This window comes from Herpailurus yagouaroundi, unplaced genomic scaffold (assembly GCF_014898765.1).
Source record: "Herpailurus yagouaroundi ecotype Mexico unplaced genomic scaffold, PumYag 162554, whole genome shotgun sequence".
Classification (NCBI taxonomy): Eukaryota; Metazoa; Chordata; class Mammalia; order Carnivora; family Felidae; genus Herpailurus; species Herpailurus yagouaroundi.
Window position 1 is genome coordinate 7,753 of NW_024423275.1, and position 12,042 is coordinate 19,794.

Genomic DNA, 12,042 nt, shown 5'->3' on the forward strand with positions numbered 1-12,042 from the left:
TCTCCCAGGTTCCAGCTCCATCTTCTCCTGGCTGACCGGAACCTCTGGAGGAGAGAAAGACTTTCTCCCTGTAGTTCACCATCGCTCCCTCCAATGCCTAGCACAGAATTTGGCACATTCCAGGTGCTCAGTACGTCTTTTGGAATGAATGGGAAGTCCAGTACAGCGACCCCAAACCTCACGTTCCCTCTACTCTTGATGGTTTGTCAACTGTGCTGACACTGCCGGCTGCAAAAACTCCGGCTGCTCAGACTTCTAGCCCATGGGTGCCCACACTGGCGCCCTCTGCCCTGGCCTTAGCTGTACACTGCAGCTGGAGCCCAGGATGGGACTGTTTGGGGATGAGCTATTTAAGGAACATGGCACGAGGTCTGGCAGGCATGCTAATGTTGACTCCAGGAGGCCGTGGAAAAGGAGCACAGGAACAGAATATGTGCCCACGGAGCTTGCGGATCCTATGAAACAGTGGGAGGCAGCACAGTGCCATGCAAAGGGGGCAGCTTTGGTACACACACACACACACACACACACACACACACACACACACCGCTTAACACCCCATCAAGCTTTACCAAAACAGGAGGGGAAAAGAGAAAAGAGAGAAGATGAGAAATTTTGAGAGCATGCAAAGCCAAGGGCAGAGGGTAACAGATGAAGCACGTGGTGAGAAACGCAGCCAGGCAGAGGCCGAGGGGGACCACAGAGGACAGCAGCCCTGCATGACACCCACAGGCACCAGGAGGGTGGAAGTGAGAGTCAGAACTGAAACAGGACAACACCCCCTCCCCCCAACCCACCTCTTCCTCCAAGCAGCTTCAGACCAAAATACCCATCTGGGAAAAGCACACTTTTTTTTTTCTTAAAGATTTACTTATTTTTGAGAGAGAGAGAGCGCATGTGAGGAAACGGCAGAGAGAGAGGGGGCACAGAAGATCCGAAGCGGGCTCTGTGCTGACAGCAGCAAGCCCGATGTGGAGCTCTAACTCAACAACCATGAGATTTCGGCCTGAGCTGAAGTTGGATGCTCAACCGGCTGAGCCACCCAGGCGCCCCAAGAGAAAAGCACACTTCAGACTCTTGTTGGTGGCCCGGAATAGAACCTGCTTCAGGCTGATTAGGGCTCAGGGGCTGAGGGTGGACTCAGCAGCCACCCCTTCCCCACCACCAGTGAGAGCCACGGCCCACAGCCCAGGGCTGCCCACCCCTGCACAAGCACCCAACCAGAACGCATAGGGGCTTATGGAATTGCCTCGGCTTCCCATCTGCGAAATGTCTGGATTAGGTGGTCCCCAGGGTCCCTTTGGTTTCCCAAAGTCCAGATCTCCCTTCTAATTATATCCCCGCCAGAAATCAGAGCCACATGTCACTGCCTGCCCCAGGTCACTGGCTGCGAAAGTGGGAGAGTCAGTGCTGAAGCCCTATGTCAGAAGCTGCCTAGTGACTCGAGCCTCTCCAGGCCCAGCCCTCCAGTCCCATCACTACCTCAACCCAGCCAGATGGCCCATGGGGCTGGGGGCTGGGGGCTGTCTCAACCTCACCTGATCCCTCGGCTGCACATGGACCTCCAGCGCATGCCCCGCTAAGGCATAAGCCCCCAGTGCTGGGCTCAGTTGTGTCCCCGAAAAGATCTATTCAAGTCTTAACCCCTGGTACTTGTACACATGATCTCATTTAGAAATAGGGTCTTTGCAGATGCAATCAAGGTAAGATGAGATCATTAGTGGGTCCTGATCCAAGGACCGGTGCCTTTCTCAGAAGAGGAAAATATTGGGGCACTGGCGTGGCTCAGTCAGTTCAGCACCAACTTCAGCTCGGGTCATGATCTCAAGGTTTGTGGGTTCGAGCCCCACATCGGGCTCTGTGCTGACAGCTCAGAGCCTGGAACCTGCTTCGGATTCTGTGTCTCCCTCTCTCTCTGCCCCTCCCCCACTCCCACTCTGTCTAGGTCTCTCTCTCTCTCTCAAAAATAAAATGAACATAAAAATTTTTTTAAAAAGAAGAGGAAAATATCGTGTCAACACAGGTGCACAGAAGGAAAGGCATGTGAGGACGGAGGGAGGGATGGGAGTGATGTGCCTACAAGCCAAGGAACACCAGGGACTGGGGGCCATTCCAGAAGTTAGGAGAAAAGCATGGAATAGATGTTCCCCTGGAATCTTCAGAGAAAACATGCCCCTGCTGATACTTTGATTTCAGATTTCTAATCTCTAGAATTGTGAGACCACAAAGTTGTGCTGTTTTCAGCCACCCAGTTTGTGGTATTTTATTAGGGCAGCCCTAGGAAACTAATACATCCAGTCAGTTCCCAGTCTCTGCTGGTTGAACAAATGAGTACATCCCACTCCCAGCCACTCCCCCCAGCCCCACCCCCTGCTTGCAATCTGTCATCAAGAGAGAAAGGAGAGGGGTACCTGGATGGCTCAGTCCATTGAGCTTGAGTGTCCAAATCTTGATTTCAGCTCAGGTTGTTGCATCCACACGACTTCTGAAACAGAATGCTACGGGCACCAGTGACAGTCACAACAAAGTTTATTACAATGAGAGGCAAGGCGGACCGATCGGGACCAACACTCTTGGTAAGAGTGCAGCCTCGAACAGCGGGGGGTACAGAGTTTTTATAGCCGATCACATTGTTTTATCATCACCTGGGAACAGAACAAAGAAACAGTTTCCAGATGAGTTAGAAACAGTTTCCAGATGCGTTAGAAACAGTTGCCTAATGAGGTGTTTATTTTAGACTTTCTGCCTCTAAGTTGCAACTAGTGGATCTCCTTGACCCTGCCTCTGATGCTCTTTTCTTTGAACTTTTGTTTCCTTAATTGGTGAAGCCTAATTTACAAGAGTATAAGGCCAAGAGTAAAGCAAGACTGTTATCTCTTCACCTTCAGTGTCAACACAAAGCTGTTATTTTTCAAGCTAAGTGTTAAGCCCTATTACTACAATTTAACCCTTACAAGGTCATGATCCCAGGGTCATGGAATCGAGCCCCGTGGCGGGCTCCAAGCTAAGTGTGGAGCTTTCTTAGGATTCTCTCTCTCTCTCTCTCTGCCCCTCTCCCCTGCTCACAAGCTTGCTCTTTCTCTCTCTCAAAAAATAAAAAATTTTTAAAAAGAGAGAGAGAAAGAAGAAAAGAAGCACGCCCACCTCTCACATTGGAGAGGTTCAGGGCAAGAGTACAAATGGAGCTCTCGATCCCCCCTCTTCTATTCCTACCCACGCCTCTCTGTTCTGACAGTGAGGGACCCACTTGCACATGTGTGGACGCCCCAAGCCAAATGTTCACACTCTGTCCACAACCTACCGACCCACACCTTGGCCGCCCTTCAGACCTACAGGGATGGCCTTCCCTCTGAAGAGCAGACTGGGGGAGAGGGCTACGCAGGCCCTGCTAATGGACTCCGCACCAACTGAGCATAGAATTCCTGTACCTGGAGGGTTGGGGGTGGGGAACCGACCTCCAGGCCTCGGGCTCCCAGATTCTTCACCCCTCACCCGGGCCCTCTAAAGCTCAGGCCCCGGGAGGGAACCTTCATGCCACCAGCAGCAGAAGGGCAGCCTGGGGGCTTTCCTGGCAGGATCTCCTTCAATCCTCATCTGATTTGAAAGACCAAAAAAACAGGAACTCCTAAAGTTAAACAATTTGCCCAGGGGGTAAAAAGCTGATAAAACCTTATGGCTGGGATTCAAATCCTGACCTGTTTGACTCTCAGACCCCTCCTCTCTCCAGGTATCCTGTCTCTCCCTAGGATTGGTTTAGATCAGTAAACTGATCTAAAAAGTGGTTCAAAAACAAAAACAAGCTAACAAACACTATAGCCATCAAAGCAGTTTACTACTGCCCAAATACATATAAGCATCTAGAATATGACAGAGGCATTTTATTTTATTAAGGTTGTTTGTTTATTTATTTATTTATTTATTCATTCATTCATTCATTCATTCATTCATTTGGAGAGAGAGAGGCAGCACAAGCAGGGGAGGGGCAGAGAGAGAGGGAGGGAAAGAGAATCCTAAGCAGGCTCTGCTCCATGCCAGTGCAGAGCCAGACTTGGGGCTCGAACCCACAAAACTGTGAGATCATGAACTGAGGCAAAACCAAGAGTCGGATGCTCAACTGACTGAGCCACCTAGGTGCTCCCCAACAGAGGTATTTTATTTTTTAATGTTTGTTTATTTTTGAGAGAGAGACAGAGTACAAGTGTGGTAGGGGCAGAGAGAGGGAGACACAGAATCTAAAGCAGATTCCAGGCTCTGAGCTGTCAGCACAGAGCCTGACATGGCGCTCGAACTCACAAACCATGAGATCATGACCTGAGGCGGTCAGACACTTAATTAAGCCACTCAAACACTCCTCAAAAAATTTTTAAGGTTTATTTATTTTTGGGTATTTTAAGTGAATGCATGGCTCAATAAAGAATTCAATAAATGACAGAAGGACAATGGCTTAGCCAGCTGGAAGAAAGTCAAGCTGGAGCCCAGCCTTGCTCCTAACACTCACATTAAACCTGATGGATCAAACATTTTCATACAAACTGTGAAACCACAAAAGCACTAGGACATTTGCCTTAAAGTACTAAAAGCTCTTCTACAGCGGGAAGAGATCACCATATAGAAAAACTGGACAAGAATAGAACATAAATGAGCTGTAAAAACATGAAATATAGAGGCACCTGGCTGAATCAGTTGGCAGAGTGTGCGACTCTTGATCTTGGGGTTGTGGGTTCAAGCCCCACGTTGGGTGTCTGACATTACCTGAAAATAAAATCTTTAAAAAAATAATATCTAACTTCCCCAAGAACTAAATCAATGTAAATGAAAACAAGATACTATTTGTCCCTACTGGATCATCACCAACTTTCTTCCCTCTAAAAAAAAGTTGCTAGGGGCGCCTGGGTGGCGCAGTCGGTTAAGCGTCCGACTTCAGCCAGGTCACGATCTCGCGGTCCGTGAGTTCGAGCCCCGCGTCAGGCTTGGGCTGATGGCTCGGAGCCTGGAGCCTGTTTCCGATTCTGTGTCTCCCTCTCTCTCTGCCCCTCCCCCATTCATGCTCTGTCTCTCTCTGTCCCAAAAATAAATAAATAAACGTTGAAAAAAAAATTAAAAAAAAAAAAAAGTTGCTAAAAGGGGCTCCTGGGTGGCTCAGTCAGTTAAGCAGCCAACTTGGGTTCAGGTCATGATCTAGTGGCTCATGAGATCAAGTTCCGCATGGGGCTCTGTGCTGACAGCTCAGAATCTGGAGCCTGCTTCAGATTCTGTCTCCCTCTCTCTCTGCCCCTTCCCCGCTCACGCTCTCTTTCTCAAAAATAAACAAACATAAACAAAGAAAAAGTCGCTAAAGCCCAGTCTTGGCAAGTGTTGGTGAGACGCTATTCAGAACAATTGTAAATTGTACCTCTTTTTTTTTTTTTTTTAACAGGGCAGGATAAACACCTTTTATTACCTGACTTTCCAGGCTTTGATTTTCCTCAGATAGAACTCGAGCTCCTTGCCCTCCAGCACATAGCCATCTGCTTGGCCACACTGGCCTGGTCTTGAAGTGATGCATGCAAGAAGCTTGCCCTGCTGGAACTGCTCCTCCAGAAGACTGGTTTTAATTTTTTTTAAGTTTATTTATTCTTGAGAGAGAGAGAGAGAGAGAGAGAGAGAGAATGAGCAGGGGAGGGGCAGAGAGAGGGAGACACAGAATCCAAAGCAGACTCCAGGCTCCGAGCCATCACTTGAATCCACGAACTGCGAGATCATGACCTGAGCCGAAGTCAAATGCTCAACCAGCTGAGGCACCCAGGTGCCCCAATAAATTGTACCTCTTTAGAGGATCACCTGATAATACTGCAGATATCAAAATTATAAATGTTAGGAATTTATCCTGGATAGACTCACAAAAGTAGCAAAGATAGAATATTCATTGCAAACTTACTCAAAATAGTAAAAACACTAAAAACAAACTAAAATCCATTAGCAGGGGCTACTTAAATAAACTATGGAAACCCGCACAATGCAATGTGCTGAAGATCTTAGAAGAATTAAGATTTATCTCTATGGTAGAAATAGAAACATTTCCCATGATATGTTGATAAGGGGAAATAAATTGCCAGAACAGTACATTATATTATTTTTTAAATAGAATTCATTTTATTATGAAATTTTTTAAAAATTTTCAGACTTTGGGGGCGCCTGGGTGGCGCAGTCGGTTAAGCGTCCGACTTCAGCCAGGTCACGATCTCGCGGTCCGTGAGTTCGAGCCCCGCGTCAGGCTCTGGGCTGATGGCTCGGAGCCTGGAGCCTGTTTCCGATTCTGTGTCTCCCACTCTCTCTGCCCCTCCCCCATTCATGCTCTGTCTCTCTCTGTCCCAAAAATAAAAATAAAACATTGAAAAAAAAAATTTTTCAGACTTTATTTTTAAGTAATCTCTACACCCAACATGCGGCTCAAACCCACAACCCCAACATCAAGAGTTTCATGCTCCACGACTGAAATAGCCAGGTACCCTTTTATTTATTTATTTATTTATTTATTTAATTTATTTATTTTTTTTTTTTCGAAGTAAACTCTATATCCAACACAGGGCTCAAACTCACAACCCTTAGATCAAAAGTCCTATGTTCTACTGACTGAGCCAGCCAGGTGCCTCCATTTTCTATTATTTAATGTATGTAAACAAACATAGGTACGCATATATACCCAAAAAACTTAACAGTGAATACTTGGGGCGCCTAGGTGGCTCCATCGGTTAAGCTACCCATCTTTGATTTTGGCTCAGGTCATGGTCTCACAGTTCGTGAATTCGAGCCCCAATTCAGGCTCTGCACTGGTAGTGTGAAGACTGTTTAGGATCCCTCCCTCTCTCCCTCTCTCTCTGCCCCTCTCCCACTCCTGCATGCGCATACTCTCTCTCTCAAAACAAATAAACTTTAAAAAACAAAAAAGAATGTGGGGAAATTGGAACCCTTGTACATTGATGCTAGGAATATAAAATGGTGCAGCCACTTTGGTGAACAGCTTGACAATTCCCCAAAAAGTTAAACATAGACCCAAGATTTCTAGTTCTAGGTGTATACCCATGAGGACTGAAGACATATGCCTACACGAAAACTTGCACATGATTGTTCATAGCAGCACTATTCACAACAGTCAAAAGGTAGAAAGGATCCAATCATCCATTGGCTGATAAATGGATAAAATGCAGAATACAATGGAATGTTAAGTGATAATATTCCTACATGCTGATACCTGCTACAACATGGATAAACCTAGAAAACATTATGCTAAGTGAAAGAAACCAGACACAAAACGTCACATGCTATATGATTCCATTTTGATGGAATGTCCAGAACAGGGAAATCTATAGGAACAGAAAGTAAATTAGGGGTTGCTTAGGGCTGGAGAGAATGAGGGGGTCAGAGGGTACAGGGGTTTTTATTGAGGGGATGTAAATGTCTTCAAATTGTGGTGATATCTGCACAACTCATTAAAATATACTAAAACCACTGATTTGTACACTTTAAATGGGCAAACTATATGGTACATAAATTTTATCACAATTAAAAAAAAATCATCCTCCCCATCTTTTCAAAAGATGGGACCTTAGACCATCTGGGTCCAACTTTCTCACTTTACAGACAAGGTGCTAAAGCCTCAAGAGAGGTTAAATGAATTGCCCAAGGTCACTTGTCCTTCAGACCCCTGATCTAACACCCATTAAGCTATTATGGTCTCATCCAGTCTATACTGCTTCAAGTGAGCTCAAATAGCCATTAGAACAAAATCAGTAAAGTCACACAAGCCACTTCAGATTTGGCACAGAGGTCTGAGCCTGGTTTTAAAAATACATGGTGTAGGGGGCACCTGGGTGGCTCAGTTAAGCATCCCACTCTTGGTCTCAGCTCAGGTCATGGTCTCACGGTTGGTGAGTTCAAGCCCCATATCGGGCTAACACTGCCAGCGCAGAGCCTGCTTGTGATTCTCTCTCTCTCTCTCTCTCTCTCTGCCCCTCTCCTGCTCACATGAGCTCATGCATGCTCATGTATACACACATACACTCTCAAAATAAAGAAATTTATATAAAAAATAAAAAAGAAATAAATAAAAATACATGACGTAGTTGTATGACAGAGAATGTATCACAGAGTCCAAGCAGAGTGTGGGCTTCCAGACAAGTGGACCTGGATTGAAATCCAGCTTTGTATGAGCTCGACCGAGCTATTTACCCTATGAGCCTCCATAAATTGTGCATAATAAAGGCATTCTTTGTGAGCAAGGGAGGAAATACTCCATGTAGTGTGCTGGGCACATAAATGTTCACTTCCTTCCTCCTGCCTTATGATCGTGGAGAGGCCTTCACAACTGAGACCTTGGTAAGGTCAATTAGGCACATTTACTCAGATTGGGTTTCCCGGGGATGAAATTCTCTGCTGGACAGAGTTCATCCTGCCGCATGCACACATCTAGCAGTGCCTCTTCCCCTCGTGACTCTGACACATTGTCATCAGTCCAACAAGGCTGAAAACATTCACAGGAACACCACTCAGAAGCTGGAATAGAAAAGCACCCTTCAGGGGCGCCTGGGTGGCTCAGTTGTCGGCTCAGTTGGTTAAGCATCCAACTTCAGTTCAGATCATGATCTCACGGTTGATGAGTTCAAGCCCCACATTGAGCTCTCTGCTGTCAGCACAGAGCCCACTTCGGATCAGACCCTCTGTCCCCTTCTCTCTCTGCCCCTTCCCTGCTTGCCCGTGTGCCCTCTGCTTTCTCTCTCTCAAAAATAAATATTAAAGAAAAGAAAAAAAAAAAAAAGCACCCTTTAGAGCCCTGCCAGTTATGTGTTCAGGAAGCCCACAGGGGGGCTCTCACAGTTTTAGGACGCACTTCCCTGGGACCGCCAAAACTGCTACTACAGGACCTATGGGGAGGGGGTGGGCTACGGGAGTGTAAGGGGGTATAGAGAGGTGTAGGGAGGTGTAAGGGAGTGTGGGGAGTGGTGGGAAATGGTACAGCAAAGTCCTAGGCAGGAAAGTAACTACCAGTGTCAAAGCTCTGGAAGGGGTTATCTTTTCTTGAGAATTCCAAAATGAAAACATCTTCTTGTTATGTTGTGCATACAAATTTTGTATACTTTCATGTTATTTTTTATTGCTTATATAATGTATTTTCATTGTTCAGTTGATAGACATTTCTATTTGTGAAAACTATTTGGGGTCTAAGCGTAGGATGGATTGCATCCTAATTTTTCTTATCTAAATGCTAAATGCTAAGTGAAGGGGCACCTGGGTGGCTCAGTTGTTAAGCTCAGGTCATGATCTGGTGGTGGTTCGTGGGTTTGGGCCCCATGTTGGGCTCACCGCTGCCAGCTCAGTGCCGTTCTGCCCCCCCCCCCCCCTTGCTCTCTCTCTCTCTCTCTCTCAAAAATAAATACGCATTAACAAAAAATAATAAAATTAAATAAAATTTTAAAATCTAAAAAAAAAAGCTAAATGTAAACAACCGACTCGTTTTTTATTGAATGACTTTGCACTTGGTCACAGGATTAAAAGTTCAATTTTTAAATTGGCTTAACTAAGCAGCGCTCCCACAGCCACCTGTATTCCGTTTTTGTTTTTGTTTTTTTCCCACCTGCATACTTTTAAGCTCCAACTACTGGGGCACCTGGCTGGCTGAGTCGGAAGAACGTGCGACTCCTGATCTCAGGGTTCTGAGTTCGAGCCCCATTTTCGATGTAGAGATTAACCCCCCCCCAAAATTAGATAAACTTTAAAAATTAAAAAAAAAAAAAAGTTCCACTTACTGGCCTATTCCGCCACCACAAAAATGTCAGGCCTACCATCGTAGGATTCAAGGCAAGTAATTTGTAGCAATGATCTAATTCATATCCATCCAGTGTTCCGGGACACGGTGGAAGAAATTGGAGATAAAAGATCCACCCTAGTCTGGGCCAGCTCGCCGCCCCAGCGTCACCGTCCACCAAAGCTCTACAGACACCTGCAGCGCGGGCGCCCACTAGCAGACCTCCCCCACCGCGCCCCGAAGGCTCAGCCCCAGGGTTCCCGGGGACGCTCACGTTCTCCTCCCCCTCTCCACTCGGGCATCTCCACGAGGCCGGGGGATTGTGCGGCACGCCTGGCAGCAGTAGGAACTGGGAGGAAAACAAAGGGGTCGGGGGCGCCGGTGGGAGTGGGTGGGGACTGCAGTTTTAGATGGGGTGGCAGGGGGCGTGGCAGGGGAACCTCTCCCGTGGGTAACATTTGAGCAGATCCCTGCGGGAAGACAGGCGCTCAGTGTGAGTGGGGCCACAAAGAGTGTGAGAAACTGTGTGAGAACGGAAGAGGCCCTTGGCAGCGTGAAGCTTTACCTCAACCTCGGCACCGGCGGCACTTCGCCCAGGACCATTTGACGATCCGATTCTACCGCGGTTTGGATTCACCATTCTTCCGCTCGGCCGCAGACCCCGCCCCTCAAGGAAGGGTCCAGTCCTGAGACCTGGTTTCGCCCCCGCAGGTACTGCCTCCTTCGCCGCTCCCAGTACCGGTGAGGCGGACTCTCAGACCAGCGGGAGCCAGTGCCCTAGTCACTTCCCGCCCTCGCCCGGCCCCTATCCGCTCCGCCCTCCGACCGAGACTCCGCCCCGTTTGGCCTGTATTTAAGGGTCTGAGTGTCAACGATTGGTCTGAGTCAGAGACTTCATTTCCCGATTGGCTGGGGTGTATGACAGGCTTACGCAGAACGGGGTGACCCGGAAGTGATTCCTGAGGCTCGGGCCGCGTGGATTCGCCTGCTGCGGGCTCGGTTGCAGCAGCTGCTACTGCGATGACCAAAATAAAGGCAGATCCAGACGGGCCGGAGGCTCAGGCGGAGGCTTGCCTCGGGGAGCGCACTTACCACGAGCTGCTAGTGAATCTGAACCCCATCGCGCAGCCCCTGGCTTCTCGCCGTCTCACGCGGAAGCTCTACAAATGCATCAAGAAAGGTGCTGCAGCCGCCGCGGTGGCCGGTGGTGGCGCGGGTGGTGGGCCGAGACCCCCACACTGATTCTTCTGTCGTTGCAGCTGTGAAGCAGAAGCAGATTCGGCGCGGGGTGAAGGAAGTTCAGAAATTTATCAACAAAGGCGAGAAAGGGTAAGGACCCCCCCCCCCCCGCCGCCGCTGGATTTTGCATTTCTGAACGATAACAGGTATCTCTACCAAGTAGGTGTTTGAGAAAAGTCGGCTGAAAGCGGGGGAGGGCGCTGGATGGTTCAGTCGGTTGAACCTCAGTTGGTAAGATTGAGTCTCACATCAGGCTCTGTGCTGACAGCGTGGAGCCTGCTTGTGATTTTCTCTCCCTCTAAACATAAAAAAAAAAAAAAAAAAAAAAAAAAAAAGTGATCGGATTCAGCCCCACATACGGAAAATAATCAGCAGCCCGTGACTTCCCTTCAATACAGCTAGTGGGTACATCACATCACTTACAAGAGCGCAAAAGTAACACCACTGGGAAAGTGAGTACTGGGGAAGTGAATGGTATAAGCCTACTCACTTAGGGTAGACACCAGCTTCATTCACTCATAGACTATTGTCTATATTCTTTTTCGGGCACTGTGCTATGGGGAGACTGTCTTTAATCAAATACACATAAAATTAAAAGTTCTGAGATAACTGAAGGAGTATACAGGGTGTAGTGAGAATGACTTCATTACTTTTTTGGCATCTGTCAGAATCTGAAACTTACTTATTCCCAGGATCTCCCACTCAGGTCAGACAGTAAGCTCTTTGAAAACAGGATAAAGCCTCTCGTTGCTTTATCCCTAGAAGTATATGGTACATTGTTGGTGCTCAAGAGATAAACAGTCCTGGGTTATTTGATGCCCAGTGGGAAGTCTGACCAAGAGGGCAGGGGTTCTGCCAGAAGGTACTGGGTGCCACAATAGGAGAGAGGATAGTGGAGGACAGAAGTATTACCTTCTCATGGGGCTTTGTAAGCTGTGGTAAGTTTAGTTTTCATGCTCAGCTTTGCAGGCCACTGAGGGTTAAAAGCCAGGGAGTGACAGAATTGTTTACCCTTAGGATTT

The 12,042-nt window shown here is 47.6% G+C and overlaps 1 protein-coding gene and 1 long non-coding RNA gene across 2 annotated transcripts; one reads left to right on the forward strand and one right to left on the reverse strand.

Annotated features, from left to right (window-relative positions):
* Positions 1 to 2,511: 2,511 nt before the first annotated feature.
* LOC121026839 (uncharacterized) lies at positions 2,512 to 10,581 on the reverse strand. Its single transcript, XR_005788459.1, has 4 exons — positions 10,347 to 10,581; positions 5,441 to 5,615; positions 3,429 to 3,594; positions 2,512 to 2,645 (listed from the first exon to the last, which is right to left on the reverse strand). It is a non-coding gene; the product is annotated as an uncharacterized LOC121026839 (long non-coding RNA).
* A 133-nt stretch (positions 10,582 to 10,714) lies between these two features.
* LOC121026838 (H/ACA ribonucleoprotein complex subunit 2-like) lies at positions 10,715 to 11,380 on the forward strand. The gene is made up of 2 exons (XM_040469656.1): positions 10,715 to 10,961; positions 11,041 to 11,380. The coding sequence occupies exons 1-2, from the start codon at positions 10,802 to 10,804 to the stop codon at positions 11,112 to 11,114; spliced, it is 234 nt and encodes a 77-aa protein (XP_040325590.1). The 5' UTR covers positions 10,715 to 10,801; the 3' UTR covers positions 11,115 to 11,380.
* The last annotated feature ends 662 nt before the right edge of the window (positions 11,381 to 12,042 follow it).